Here is a 15,117-nt window from a genome sequence, read left to right as displayed (position 1 = left end):
AACATGAAGTTTATATGAATTTGTTCTTAGGGTAGCACATCACTTGTTAACGGACAAAACGTTTTTACTAGTAATGTAGTCTGAAAGAAGGAAACTTCAGCATTGAGCTCAACCCCATAGAAAATTAGGCAAACTTGTGGATTTTGCTGTTCATTACCAATACTCTAGAATCAAATGTAAGTATTTGGTTGTGCTATTTCATGAACTTAAGAATCCTAGAAAAATAAAAATACCCTAAAGTAATAACATTGCTACAGCATAGATATTTGACAAAGAAAGATACTGAGTTGTTCGGAGATTCATTTGGCTAATAATTGCACTGTATGCTCGTGTTTAGAGTTGTTATCAATTCCATCCTTCAATTTAAAAGCATAGCATGAGGATCATTTACTGGCTGGTCTTAGTTGCATCTCCTGTACTCAGTGCCTTCTTAAGCTCAGAAATGCCTACCAGGTAGTGTCCTATTTTTCTTGAATCGGCAAAGTAACAGTCACTGGATGTAGAAAAAGGTAAATTTAAGGGAAAAAGTTTGACAAGTTTTTTTGTTGATGGTATTCTAGGATCTTTTCAAACCTGATTTAATAATACAACATTGAATCTTTATGGACCACCGGGTTAAAAAGTGGGAATCACAGTGTATAATCTTTTAGTTAGAAACTCCAGCTCTACTAAACAACAAACTAGAATAACTTAAAAGATACAACCTATGTCCTTTGTTAAAACGTGACATCACATATTGAAACATTTGTTTTTTCACAAGTTAAATTATCAACCAATCTGTATCAAGGCTATTTCGAATACTTGTATCCCTAAAAAAAGAGTATAGTTCATTGAATGCTTACTCATTAATTAATGATCCTAATCATATCGTGTGCTTTGTTCCACCATCAACCATGACAAAAAGAAATGTATACCATGACTACCTATATTGTAATTGGTTAAGTGCCCATGAATCTTTTACAATGTTTAATGTGTGACTAACAATGTATGGTGATCTATTTTGTGAAAAAAATACATCATGATAGTTTTCCTTTTAAATAGGAATTACAAATGATTCTAAAGATCCTTCTGTTGATACCTTCCGTACGACAACACTGCATATGCTCAAGCGATTTGGTGTTCCATTAGAAGGTTTGGAGTTGAAAATTGTGAATCGAGGAGCTCCTCCCCTTGGTGGTGGTGAGATTATTCTAGGAGTTCCAATTGTCCCAACCAGCTTAACTGTGAGTCTTGATAAATACATAAGCTGTGTAGTAATAAATCATGCCTCTTATTTGTTAATTTACAAAAAATAAAACATGCAGGCAGCCCATTGGGTTGATGAAGGAATGGTCAAGAGCATCAGAGGGGTGACATTCTCAACACGAGTATCTCCTCAAATAGGTAGTCGAATGATATATGCAGCTCGTGGAATTTTCAATCGCTTCATTCCTGATGTTCATATTTTTACTGACCATAGATCAGGACCATCTGGTGGAAGGTACAATTATATATATTCTTTCTACTAGTAACCCTTTGTTTGCCTAAGTACATGATATCATTTTTATGATAGTTTGTCAAGTTCTTGGATATGCATGTGATTTTTAATTCAGAATATTTGTTAAATTCTATGCAGCACGTGAAATTTGGAAGTTATTGAGCTAAAATATTCTCTTTCTAAGTAATGTTAAACCATCAGATCAGGCTTCTTATTCCTTCAGTCATCTAGCTGTAAACATCAACAATAAGAAGATGTGAACTTTCACCTCACAACTATTGGTTTGGTTTTGATTTCATTGGAAACTGGTATTTTTGACCTCACAACTATGGAGTGACTGCAATTTGGCTGATGAATGGCACATTGATGTTGATAGTTTATTGGCAGATAGTGAGATAGAATTGTCATTTTAGTCTTGGAATCCAACAGCCCAAATCCATTAGCTTAGTTGTAATAGGCTGACAGGAGAACAGTTTAGGACTTGATCACTTATCAGTTTAGTCAATGCCCACTTGATTGCACCCAATCGATGATGCTCTGCCCTAACTAAGCTCACGTTGGCATTATCTTGCTCGTGTCCTCTTAACTCACTCTCAATCTTTTCCAACCAAAGTGAATCTCAAGGGAACTTACTCCAAATAGTTCTTTTGAGCTTCGGTGTTTGAACATGGACTATCTAGCTAGCTCCTTTTTTTTTTGTAAAAAAAATTGTTCTTGTGGATGTTTGTTTTTAGTTTAATTCTCCTACATAATCCACCTCGCAGATCGCCAGGCTACGGTGTATCATTAGTTGCAGAGACCACTACTGGCTGCTTAATTTCCACAGATATTGCAATCAGCCATCCAAAACCTGAGGACATGGATACCATGGAGGATTCCTATGAGAAACCAGAGATGTTACCTCCTGAGGATGTTGGTGTTCAAGTTGCTTCAATGTTGCTCGGGGAGATAGAGCAGGGGGGCGTCGTCGATTCCACACACCAGGTCTACTTCGCTACTTCCTCCTCATAACAATCCATCACAACATTTGCTAAACACAGCGAACAAAATCGGAGAACAATTAGAATAACTTCCATGCTCTTCAGAGTTCCTTTCACAACTGCAATTAAGCTTTTGTTTTCCCAGATCTGTGGACTGACATGCCTTTTAATTGTTACTCAGGGTCTTCTCTTTCTCCTCTGCGCTCTCGGCCCTCCAGACGTATCCAAAGTTCGCGTGGGGAAGTTGACACCGTACGGTATCGAAACACTTCGCAACATCAGAGATTTTCTAGATGTCAAATTTGTTATAAAACCAGATCCAACTACAAATACCGTGATTCTGAAATGCGTCGGGTGTGGAATGAAGAACCTATCGAGAAAGGTAGCATGAACTGCTAGTTTTTGTATTGAGCATCACCAATTCTTCAGCGTGCATTGTAACCATTCTCCTAACGACTGTCTAATGAGCTTTACAACGAACTGTCATTAGATTTCTTGAGCCTTTTTCTGTTGTCTGATGCCTCCTCCACTAGACGCGATCGCAGAGCCCACAAAGTTATTATTTAGGACAAAAATTAGAGGAACGACTATTTTTTTGGAATTATTATATCAGCATTTATTAAAATATTATTTGATATTATTATTTTTATATATATTAGATTATGAATAAATCCTTATGGTAGTAGTTATTAAATAGTATTTATTATATGTAGTAGTTATGATTTTCTATTATTATAGGTTTTGTAGTCATTATTATAATTATAGTTACTTGTTATAATATTTATATTAGATGAATAAGTGAAATTTATGTTCTCGGGCATAGTTGAGTTGGTTACGATAGAACAGAGTTGTAGAAAAGGATAAGAGTTTGAATATCAGCGAAGTTGAGACAATATCTTCCTTTGTAGGAGTGTAATCGAATCGAGCCGAGTCAAACAGTAAGAGGCTCGAGCTCGGTTCGTTTTTTCTAAGTTCGAGTTTGATTCGAGTTTTAATTTTTAAGCTCTAGTTTGGTTCGTAATGAAATTAAATAGTTCGCGAACGGGTCGAGTTTGGTTCGAAAAAGGTTCGTTTAAAGTTAAATGAATTTAGTTAAAGTTCGAAAATAGTTGTTTAAAAGTTAAACGAACTTAGGCTCGTTAATATATAATATTTATAATTTATGTAATATATATATATATATATATATATATATATCAGGCTATATATATATATATATATTTGAGTCTTTTAACAAATATGTTCGTTAACTTAATCGAACGAACTCAAACGAATTTTTTTTTCGAACCGAGACTCAAATAAATCATGAGTAGTTTGATTCGTTTATATTTTTATTTATAATTATAAAAATAACATAATAATTATAAACATCAAAACATGAGATAAAATTTATAACATAATAATTATATACATCTAAACCAGATAAAATTTATAAAATATTATTCCACGTCTTCTATCACTATAACATGCATCTTCATAAACCACTTTGATCGATTTATAGTCGAAGGCAAGCATGCTTCTACATTCCCATATTATTGCCTCAGGATTATAGTGTGATGATAAAAAATGAAACAGACTCATTAGATAATAAAAATTCAAAATCTTTTACTCAGGATATAAAATTTAAAAATTTATAATATTGAACCGCACACTTCTTTATTTACTGTTATGGTTGATGAAATTTTTTATAAAATTAAATCAATCATCTCAAAATTAATTAGATCTTAAAAATTAAATATCTAAATTATTTAAAAAAAATTCTTATATTACCAAGTTTAACTTATCTAATGCTCTTCAATTTGGTTCGGTTTGATTTTTAATGGAACCGAACCGTGAACACCGATCCGTCTAGACCGGAGAGATGCCTCGAAGCCCTCTCGTATATAAGAACCAAACCCTGTTTCGTTAGGAATTTTAAAGTCCGCGACAGTGTTCCTGGTTCGGGAGGAAAACCTCAAGCCTCTCTGGGCGACTGGCGAGGATCTGCCGAGGCGGAGGCGGGATGGTGATGAGTTTGACTACCTACACGATTCTGGTGCTCGTCCTCGTTCTCGCGGTCTGCGTGGAGCTCGGTGACGCCGCCACCGCCGTCGACGCGTACCGGCTGATCCAGTACGATCTCGATGGCGCACCCTACGGATCTCGGCTGGCCGCCCTCAATCATTTTGCTGGAGTCGCCCCCTTTGCTGCCGGTGTCGATCTCTCACGCACCGCCGTCATCTTGCCTCTCCGGGATCTCAATTTCACCCTTCTCCACGGTGAGCCGCAGTCGCTCTTGCTGCTAGATCTATTGGGGGCGAACCCTTGTGTGGGAACGTTAAGATCTTTTTGGTGCTTTCTTGTCTGTGCATCCCGCTTGAGACATGTTATCGCAGTAAACCCGATAAGACATCTCAAATTTTCACAACGCGTTTTTGCATAGTTAAGCAATGGTTTGATGCACATGTATATTTCCTTTTATAATTGACAACAGATTTGAACTATTTAGACCTTTATTTTCTTGTCTTTTCCGCAGGTCTTTTGTACGCTCTTAATTGTTTCCCCTATGACTTTTGTTTTTTTTTTCACTTGAAGAGTACATAACCGGGAGGCAGCAATTAGGAGGATTGCTATTTTTGCTTCCTCGAGACACTGATAACGCGAGAAAAGATACAGGGCCAATAAGAACCATATTGTCTAAGCTGGAACATTTGCTCATTCATGCCAACCTACCTGTAAGTGAAGCTTTAATTTCTTTTTTAGTTTATCAATCAATTCTGAATTCCATTGGCATCTGTTCCTCTTAATTGTGGTTTTCCCTTCACATTTTGTGTTTTTCCATAAATTGGTCATTTTTGTTCTAGTAAAAATTTATTTGATAATCCAAAACCTTGAAATTTTTATTTGTCATAGTAGCACGAGATGACTAGCAAAATCATTCATTAGATGGTTTTTTGTTTTCTGTTGCTTCAGCAGTTTGGATGCTAATTGTCATATCTTTATGTCTTGATCTATGCCACTTTCCAAACTGTGGTCAACATCATATCTTCTGATTCTTAAACTGGATTTCATTTTGCAAGTTTTTTGTTTTCATTAAGTACCTATTTGTAAGGGTTACTGGAGGAGAATTGTTAGGTTTATGACTGACTATAATCAAACTTAGCAAGAAGATCTTTGCATTTCTGTATGATAATGGTATTAAAGTGATTGTCATTCAGAGAAAATTGCTTTGGTCCTTTTGTTGACTCAAGAGATTATAAACCTTCTTAACTATATCTATATTTATCAACATCTTAAACAATATTCCTTCAAAGTCGTGATTGGAAAAACTTGGCTAGGATTCTATATGATAAAAAGTCCAACAAAGAAAAGCAAGGAACATTAAAGCTACAAACAGTTTCCTGTTAGGCTAAGATGTGTTGCATTAATAAGGGTGCTGGCATTGCCTGTGCAGGTAAAGAAGTTTGATCATGGTTATAGGATTCGCAAGTAAGAATATAAAAATTCTTTCAGAATAAAATATACTAACAAGAAACAAGATAGGTTGGAGACAACCTAGAGTAGTAGTTAGTACAAGAGTCTAGAGTCTTAGATTCTAAGACACACAATGGATGTACGGGAGTTTTGATTCTTAAATTCTTGAAAATCCTCTCCTCCATTGTAAATTTAGAAAACTAAAGTACAAGAGATCTATGTATCTATTTGTCTTATGCCGTAATCCTTAATTTGGGTTAATTCATTTGTATTGCCTAGAATAGTAGACAACTATTCTCTGCCACATGTTCTGATGTGCCTATATCCTTATATTCTTATCAACTATTTATGTTGGTCCTTGCAGTATCCAGTTTACTTTGCTCATGAGGATGACAAGATTAATGAGGTGCTACCTGATGTTCAACGAGGTGATGGAACAGGGCAACCTGCTTCAGCAACCACTGGAGGGTCAGTTAATCTGTAGCTGTTATAGCTAATCAAAACACCTGGACATTAGACATTTTAGGCTTGAATTGATGACCCATAGGTATTCTTCCCTTCATTCTGTGCCAAAACAAAAAAATTGAATGGTTGACCACGTGGTGAAAAACATAAGCTATTATCAAAAAGAAATTTATTATATATCATTCATGTTTGAAATCTCGTATCTCGAACTATATTGAGTAGCATGATCAAAATATATCATTTAAGAAAATTATTGAAATCTAATATTGATCAACATGAGTAATCTCTATTGTGTCATCTTGCGGATCATGACGATGAATATCATATTTTGTCGACACTTGACAAGCCTTCACATGCTTGACATGTGTCAACATGAATTGAAGTAATATTTGGTAGTTCTTTTTTTCTAAAGTTTCTAACCCTTATAGATTTATTTTTATAAATAAATAAGTTAAGTGGAATAAGATTGTATGAGTAAAACTTATATAATTTGTCTTGACTCGCATTAAAAATAAAATAAAATCATTTTTAATTCGGTTACTAATTCATGTGTTAATAAAACTAAAATATTTAAGTGTAAGAGGATTATATGAGTAAAATCGATTTAAATTCATCTCGATTTGCGTTAAATATGTTGAAACATGTCAAATATTAACTGTCTGATTACTGATCTTATTTTTGCAAAGAAATAAACTAAGTGAAAACTATTAAAGGAATAAAATTCAACGAAATTCATCTCAGTATTACTTTGATGCATGCCAAAAATGTGCCAAGTGTTAGCACAACACAGTGCATTTCAGCCAAGGATGGAAAGTCCCTTGCCCTTGCCTGTTTTTTCTTCTTCTTTTGTTCTTCCTAATCTTCTTCCTCTCTCAACCGCTAATTTGTCATTAGCATCATATGTTGACACATGGCACAACACTGTAATTCTCCTGTTTCAGTTGATGATTGAAACTCTGGCACATTTTGAGATTTCAAACCGTGCTTTATTTCCCCTTGCATATGGTTGCGCTGACTGTACTAGTCTGACTGATAAATGAGTATAGCATTTTTAAAATTCATAGGTGCCCCTGCCACTCATGTCTGTCATCATTTGATGAGAAATGAACGAAGTTAGATTCTATGTCTAGCAGACATGCAAAATGGTCTTGATTTATTACTTTTTTTGTGAGATAGACTAACTGAACTCTTCTGCTTCTTAATTTGCTTTGGTGCTACTTTTTGGGTCGTAGTGGTAATTGTCTATGAATGTTTTTTTTTCACTCTCTAATTGTTGCTTCTTCTTTGGTGATACTTACATGTTGCAGCTTCAAGTTGGTTGTGTCAACGTCAGAACCTAAAAAACTATCATCTCCAACAATCACAAACATTCAGGTTTGCTCACATCCTGTTAGTTAGACTAATGAACATGATAATAATGTAGGAATTTCAATCACTCATTTCATAGTCCTTCAAAACAAGTTCTTCTCTTGTTTTCCTTGTTTAAGAAACTTGAACACAGATATGAAATACAGCTGTACAATGTACATCCAATTTGAAATTCCAGGCAAATAATTGTTCAAGGTCTTAAGTACTGGTTGCTGCAGTTTTTATTTTTTAAATTGATGAGACTTGGACAATTGGTATAGAGTCTACTGACTGATACAGTTTGTGCCGACAATCGGTTGTAACATTCATCCAAGGAGGAGAAAGGATTAGAAGAGGAAGAGAAAAGGAGTGGAGGAATAGGTGGTGGGGAAGGAGACATCAGAAAGAGGGTATAGAAGAAAAATAAAGAGAATGATATGTGTAGGAGAGCCAATAGAGGAAAGAGGGGAAGGGAATAAACAAGGGTAGATAGAATTTGGATAAGGAAAAAGATCGAGGTGAAAGAAAAGATAGAGACTAAGGGACTGAAGAGAGCTAAGGTATTAAACAAACTACAAAAATGGTGTTATAGCTGGTACTAAGTGCTATATACTGCTTCTGTGTATCACTGACCAGGACTACAATTGTTGTGGAAGAAAACCTTAACCTATGTAATCCTTTTTTGGTTAGATTCATCTAAATTTCACAATGACCCTGATAGTTCTTTTAATACTGAAATTCCCTGATAGGTTTTTGAATGCGAGCCTTTTGGTATATCCCATATGAGTTCCTTTGTTTTAGCAATCACCTTCAAAATCAATCCTTCCTTTATAGCTTGTTAATTTAAGATTCTTTTAAGAAAATGACATATTCTTAGGCTAGTTTTTGTGCCATTTATGTGATTTTCTAAGATAAAATAGGAGTTTGAAGGGAATGTAGTACCTTTCTTACCCTTTATTTATTTGATTGTTTGCCTGTCCATCAATATTATAAATTTCGAGTTGAATTCTTTTGCCTCAGATTATCAGGCTTATGATTAGCATTCAGATATTTCCAGGAATATTTTCTATGCAATACGTATGTGAACAGTGTTGTATATAACAGGGGTGGTTGCCAGGCCTAAAAGGAGATGGTACTTCACAACTCCCAACTATTGCGGTGGTTGCTTCCTATGATACTTTTGGGGCTGCTCCTGTATGTGATTTCTATTTAACTAGTGCTTATAGTTTTACTAAGTGTCGCTAAAGCTCTGCTACCTATATCTGAAGGAACTTTCCGTGGGAAGTGACAGCAATGGAAGTGGAGTAGTAGTTCTTTTGGAGATTGCAAGACTATTTTCACGACTATATTCAAATCCAAATACTCGCGGTAGATATAACCTTCTTTTTGGTTTGACATCAGGGGGACCTTATAACTACAATGGAACCATGAAGGTCAGTTTGAATCTTTCAAGCCATTGCTAAAGACAACTTTGTTTCTCTTTTTAGCTCTCAACTTTCATTATTATTGTTACGTTAAGCCTTCATACCATGGTAAATTTGTTCCTCCCTAAACCTGGTGATTTGTGATTTACAAGGTAATCTCTGTTTTCCATAGGTAAAGTACGTGGGAAGTCTTGTGCACTAGGCATCTTTAACTTTGAGCATCTTTTTCTCTTGTTTTGATTATGTGATTTCAGTGGCTTAGGAATTTTGATCAACGTATACGTGAGAGCATTGAATTTGCTATTTGCTTGAATAGTGTTGGCTCTTGGGACAATGAGCTATGGCTTCATGTGTCCAAGCCTCCAGAGAATGTGTATATAAGGCAAGTTTATGAGGTAAGTTATGCAATATTAAAAAAATAATAAAGATTTCTGATCAATTTTGCTAACAAACGAGTTACTCTCATGTCAGAGTTTGGCAGACGTTGCAAAGGAGCTTGATGTTACAATTGGTATAAAGCACAAGAAGATTAATATCTCAAATTCACGTGTGAGTGTTGGATTTCTTATACACACAAAACTCTTTATCAGTTGTATGTTAAATTTGAAGTAGATCGAAATTAAGTTCTCCGGTATAATATTAGTTGTCTAAATGTTTACAAATCATATTTAGTAGCTCCTCCATTAGATTGCAATTCAGATTGATTGATAGCTTACCACAACAATGAGCATTCCATTATTCTCCACAATCTTTTGTAAAAGCACTAGTTAATATGCTCTCCACGTTTTATCGGCTTTATTTTCTTTCCTTCTTTTTCTCCAAAGAAAAGTCCACATGTTTAAATTTGTTGCTTTGCAGCCATGCTGCTAAGATTGTCATTAAATGTCAACTAAATTGCATGCTGATATGCATGGTTGAGAATAATTTTCATGCAGTTAACTAGACTATGCTCTTTCAACATCTTTCTTCATATAAAGTGAAAACTTACGCTGTTTCAAACTGTCATAGGTTGCATGGGAGCATGAGCAATTTTCCAGGGTAAGAGTCACTGCTCTCACTCTTTCAGAACTTTCAGTTGCACCTGAATTACTACATAACACAGGAGGACTGTATGATACAAGGTAAGACAGTGATTAAATTTAAAAACTTTGTTTCACCTTATTTTGATCCCTCTTTCTGAAATCAATTCCCTTTAGGGATTCAGTGGATGATACAGCAATCCAGAAGAGCATCAAGTTAGTTGCTGAGAGTCTTGGGGTAACTTTTTTTCAGTGGTTTTAGTTATTGCTTATGGATAATATTTGCTGATTTGCATACTTATTTGTAACTATTTATGTGCTGCAACTTGAATTTCTTCAATGTGACTTGATATTGATTGTGCTGCAACCCATCTTTTTGTTCTCTTTCAAGTGCATAATATTTTAGCTCATAGTATTCCTGGATGTAGTTTAAATCAAACTTTGAAATCTCATTCTGAGTCAGGGTTTCAGTCCTCAGCTAGAATGAGATGGGCTGGTTGTGCTGGTGCCAAGTGTCAGTGCCGGTGCTAGTGGTTGTGTTGAGCACCAATCTTAGGCGAGGGAGGAGGATAGGTAGACAAGAAGGAGATGCATTCTCAAGAAGCTTCGCAGAAGTGATCACGAATAAGGGCTTTGTTCATCATGGAGAATTTCATTCACCGTAAACAAGGGATTGGTGTGCCGCGAAGGGTTTCATTTGGGCCATTACAAACAAGTCTTTGTTCTTTGCAAATGAAGGCTTGTTTCAGTGCGACAGGTTTTGTCATGCAAGGAAGATTTCGTTGCTGAAGTCTGTCCCATTGGATAGGTTATGCGGTCTTGCTAAAGCCTCCTATATGCTCTAGTTCTGGAGTCTCGGATAGGTGTGCATGTTGGTCAGCGAATGGTATGAGATGTTTCGCCATGCTGATTGGTGAAGAATGATATTTAAATCATGGTTTAAATTTTGTGAAGATACTAGCTAAGCACAATGCATTGGACAGTACAATAAATTATACCATTTACAAAAGTAATAAAAGATATTGCTGCCAGGTACCTTCTATGGTCAATAGTCTTCTAAATTTTCATATTTTCACCTGTTCTGTGGCTATAGGTTGAGATTGGAATCATAAATATATGCATGACTAGATGCTCTTAAACAATTATTAAGAAGACTAGATCTGCCTATGCATAATTATTTTAGGAAGTTCGTGTATTAGTTTTTCCTCATTAAAGCAGCTTCACTGATATATTTTCTTGGACTTGTCTAGATGAATTTTGGCATTTCACCATAGTACGGACTTGAACTTTGGAATTAACGAACCATGTACCATGATTCAAATTTACCAAACGATGCACATTCCCCTTTTGACATTGCAATAATACTACTCATACTCGGCCAATCATCTTTATAACTTTTAAAAATATTTGAATGGAAAATCTAGAAGGGTATGAATCAATTTCAGAAAGCATCACAAATGTGGCTGTATCTTATATTGTCATTTTGACCATTGGACAATCATCAAAGCATTTTGGGAAAACACCAAACACCTGAGAACTCTCTAGTGGAAAAACACTTCGATGAACTTTCAGTGGTCAAGATCTAGAAGGGGCATCGAATGGCAAAATTAAGGAGGGCATGGATATATTCCTAGGAGTTTTGCAGAAGTGGTCTCATATTGTCATTTTTACCTTACCTTCTAATGGTCATAATTAAGAAGGGAATGAATAGATCTATGGAAACATTGTGAATCCAATGGTGGTCTATTATTGCATTCCGATCACAGGAAGGCCATCAAGATATTTTTGTAAAAACACCTTGATGCCATCAACCTTTTATAGCACCAAGGGGAGTTTTTTTGCAACCTTAGTGGCATCTGTGGTTGGTTTCAGGGTTTAGATGTTGTTTCCATCTTTATTTAGTTATGCTCAAATTGCATGTGAACCTCATGTTGGATAGTATGATAATACCAATTGCAGCATTGGGAAGAACTGTCTCTGCAAGTAGCTGTTAAAACCATGAAATATCAATATAGCACCTACTGCACAACCACTCATTTCCGTGTCAATTCCAGTTCCTATTGGTGCTTTTTCTTTTAGGAAAAAAATTGTGGCTGACTGGTTCTCTCCACTGTTGTCCAAATCTTCACTACATTATATCCATGGAAGATATGTTGTCAGCAGGTGAAACCATTGACAATCAATTTAGAGATATTTGAAATAGTTTCAGCCAAATGTCTTAGAAGATGGAGCAGGGATGAAAGCTTATTTTCTATGTTCTTAGTCATATTCCTAAGATGTTTACACCGCAGCCTGAAAAAATTCTAGCTGCAGATTGAAATAATTCCCTTTCGATATATTTAAGGTATTTGCTTTATTCATGCACAAACTTGACTCTTCTTGAGATTATAATTGCTTTCTTTTGTGTATGCAGAGGCATATCTATGGGTATCAAGGAAGAAATGTTCAAATTTTTGCTGACAATAGTAGTTTGGCATTGAATCCATTCTATGTCAAATCGTGGTTGGATCTTTTATCGCAAACACCTCGAGTAGCACCCTTTCTCTCAAAGAATGATGCAATTGTCTCTGCTTTGAAAAAGGTGTGTTTTTACTGTATTTGTGGTACCATATTTTATTCTCTAACAAATTATTAGGCACTAAAACTATCCATTGTTCTCTGTGAACCATTTTGTTTTTTTTTTTTTTTTTTGCCATGGTCTTAATTTCATAATGTGGTCTTAATTTTATAATGGTTTCCTACTAACAAACTTTCCAGTTTAGAATAGTGGCATTTTAAAAGATCTGGACAGTTTTTTTCATTTGCCATGATATTGAGATTTGATGATCATATTTTTGAAATGTGAATAGTGACAAAAAAACCAAGATTTTTTTTTTCCTTTGTCTCCCTTCACTGCAGGGTTTGTCTAGCCATACTCCGCCATTTCATTGTGGTTACCCCAGATCTCCCATAAGCACATTCAATTTAACATGTTTTAAACTGGTTCTGGTCGTAGACCTCCATTCCCAAATTTCTTTATTTCAAACTCAAAAGTAGCAGAAAATTTAAAGTACCTGATTTTAAATCTTCTGCAATAGTAATACCTGTTAATTACCTAGACAAGAGTTGGGCCAGATCATGGCAGTATCTTCTCCGATTGGAGTTCTTGTTTACATTGCGGATACATTCTCGTTTATATTCTGAAGTCTATTTTATTAATCCTGACAGGAATTGGCCGATCATACTGATGAAGTGAATGTGTATCATGAGACTATTGATGGGATGTTCACTTTCTATGATTCTACGCGCTCCACACTTAGCATATACCAGGTGCCTTATACTGTTGGTTTTGTAACTATTTTCTTAAAAGTTGATACGTGGGTTTAGTTGTATTGAATTAGTGTATGTTACTATCTTCTTAAGTACCTCTCAGGCTCTGCTTGTTTCGTTGCAAATATGTTCACTTTTTCCCACTCAACTAGGGCAAAAATCAAAGGGCGGTTCTTTTTCATTTATTGTCAAAAGGGTGTCCCACCTCATTTTTTTCCCCCAAATCCTTGTTTCGAGTGCTGTTATATCAGTTACATGCCATAGCTGCTACAATGTAAAAAAGTAACTTAAACATAGTTGTAGTAGCTACGGATCATAATTGCTACAACAGTGTTTAAGTGATTTTCATAAAGTTTGAGTAAATTTAACCAAGTCGGTAAAAATTATGTGGTATAAAACTACTTTATGGTTAGCAATTTTGATCAAGTTAGGGCAATTTGATCAAAATTGACTACTACATGTAGAAGCGACAGATCATAGCTGTTACAACTTGTAGCAGTTATGCCCCATAATTGCTACAATAGAGGTGGAGTAGTTTTTTTCTAATTGTAACAACTATGCCCTATAACCGCTACAATAGTAGCATTGGAATAAGGGTATAAAATATAGGATGGAGTGTCCTTCTGACAATTCCAATAAAAAAGAATGCCCTTTTGATTTTTGCCCTTTTAACTAAAATTGCTGTTTTAGTTGCCCTTACTATTTCCCTTTGTCAGATTTAATGTTAGAAATTTGATCTGTATAACTAGAATGGCAACTAATGAAGTTGATGACCATCCATTTGTAATCAACCTCTTAAGTTTACCAGCTTCTGCTTCTGTTCAACAAACATCTATCATAAACATTTTATTTATTGTATGTCAAATGGTTGCAACCTAAGCAAGATCAAATGCAAGCCTTTTTCTTCTTATTTTTTTGCCCTTTGTCAAAATGACTAACCATTCATTATACGCTTTGACCATTTGTGCTAACAGGTAACTTTGATGTTCCACTGCAGGTCACAAGTGTTGGTTTTGATTTTGTTATGCTTGCAATAATTGCCCTTTATCTGATTGTCCTTTTCACTGTTCTGGTCATCGCAACACGAGTATGTATCTCACCCCTCGTTCCGTTCAGGGCATGGTTCTATACAAATACAATGCAAGATGCTAAACTGTAACGAGTTGCATTGCAGGGTTTCGATGAACTTCTACTTATGATTCGACGCCCGCCGACTCGCAAGTCTAAAGCAGCATGAGCATGACTCGTGGTTTGTTAACTTATCGGCAAGACTAACACAGCCGAAGAGAATTAATCTCTTAACGGACGATGTATTGTTATTGAATTGTTTTAGCGAGTTTATTTTGTTCCTTTTTTTTTCTAGTGATCGAATTCAGTTGGAAATTTTGGTTGCATTGTTTTTCCTTAATAAGACTTACAGTGCATTGGCGTTAATATTCTTACAATTAAGATCGATTAGCAGCCTAAGCTTCAATTATGAGCAGGGTTATTGGAAAATAGTGTTCTTGTTGATCCACAGAAGTAGTTTTCAGGATTCGACATGCCAAAATTTTCAAGGTAGCGGCCATCGGTGGCCCATAAAGGCGCCGGATCGCCGGAGGCAATTGCCACCGTTTTGTTTCCTCACGGCCTCCGAATTCCAA

General features: G+C 35.6%; 2 protein-coding genes across 2 annotated transcripts; both read left to right on the top strand.

The window, feature by feature from the left end:
- The first annotated feature begins 1,059 nt into the window (after positions 1-1,059).
- Positions 1,060-2,920, top strand: LOC141836582 (putative RNA 3'-terminal phosphate cyclase-like protein). Its single transcript, XM_074724086.1, has 4 exons — positions 1,060-1,223; positions 1,305-1,480; positions 2,242-2,461; positions 2,639-2,920. The coding sequence occupies exons 1-4, from the start codon at positions 1,101-1,103 to the stop codon at positions 2,846-2,848; spliced, it is 729 nt and encodes a 242-aa protein (XP_074580187.1). The 5' UTR covers positions 1,060-1,100; the 3' UTR covers positions 2,849-2,920.
- A 1,470-nt stretch (positions 2,921-4,390) lies between these two features.
- On the top strand, positions 4,391-14,908 carry LOC141836099 (uncharacterized). Its single transcript, XM_074723508.1, has 14 exons — positions 4,391-4,715; positions 5,032-5,171; positions 6,275-6,378; positions 7,683-7,749; positions 8,827-8,916; positions 8,991-9,155; positions 9,401-9,541; positions 9,618-9,695; positions 10,155-10,267; positions 10,343-10,403; positions 12,579-12,746; positions 13,373-13,474; positions 14,472-14,561; positions 14,649-14,908. The coding sequence occupies exons 1-14, from the start codon at positions 4,460-4,462 to the stop codon at positions 14,709-14,711; spliced, it is 1,638 nt and encodes a 545-aa protein (XP_074579609.1). The 5' UTR covers positions 4,391-4,459; the 3' UTR covers positions 14,712-14,908.
- The last annotated feature ends 209 nt before the right edge of the window (positions 14,909-15,117 follow it).

This window comes from Curcuma longa, chromosome 10 (assembly GCF_044706935.1).
Source record: "Curcuma longa cultivar G26 ecotype Majalengka, Jawa Barat chromosome 10, ITB_CL_G26_1.1, whole genome shotgun sequence".
In the NCBI taxonomy this organism is placed as follows: Eukaryota; Viridiplantae; Streptophyta; class Magnoliopsida; order Zingiberales; family Zingiberaceae; genus Curcuma; species Curcuma longa.
This window is presented reverse-complemented; position numbering and strand designations above follow the sequence as displayed.

Coding starts and splice junctions, on each gene's coding strand:
- LOC141836582 (XM_074724086.1), top strand. CDS start 1,101: ATGCTCAAGCGATTTGGTGTTCCATTAGAAGGTTTGGAGTTGAAAATT. Junction 1,224..1,304: donor TTGTCCCAACCAGCTTAACT/GTGAGTCTTGAT, acceptor TAAAACATGCAG/GCAGCCCATTGGGTTGATGA. Junction 2,462..2,638: donor TCGTCGATTCCACACACCAG/GTCTACTTCGCT, acceptor ATTGTTACTCAG/GGTCTTCTCTTTCTCCTCTG.
- LOC141836099 (XM_074723508.1), top strand. CDS start 4,460: ATGGTGATGAGTTTGACTACCTACACGATTCTGGTGCTCGTCCTCGTT. Junction 10,404..12,578: donor TAGTTGCTGAGAGTCTTGGG/GTAACTTTTTTT, acceptor TTGTGTATGCAG/AGGCATATCTATGGGTATCA. Junction 14,562..14,648: donor TTCTGGTCATCGCAACACGA/GTATGTATCTCA, acceptor GTTGCATTGCAG/GGTTTCGATGAACTTCTACT.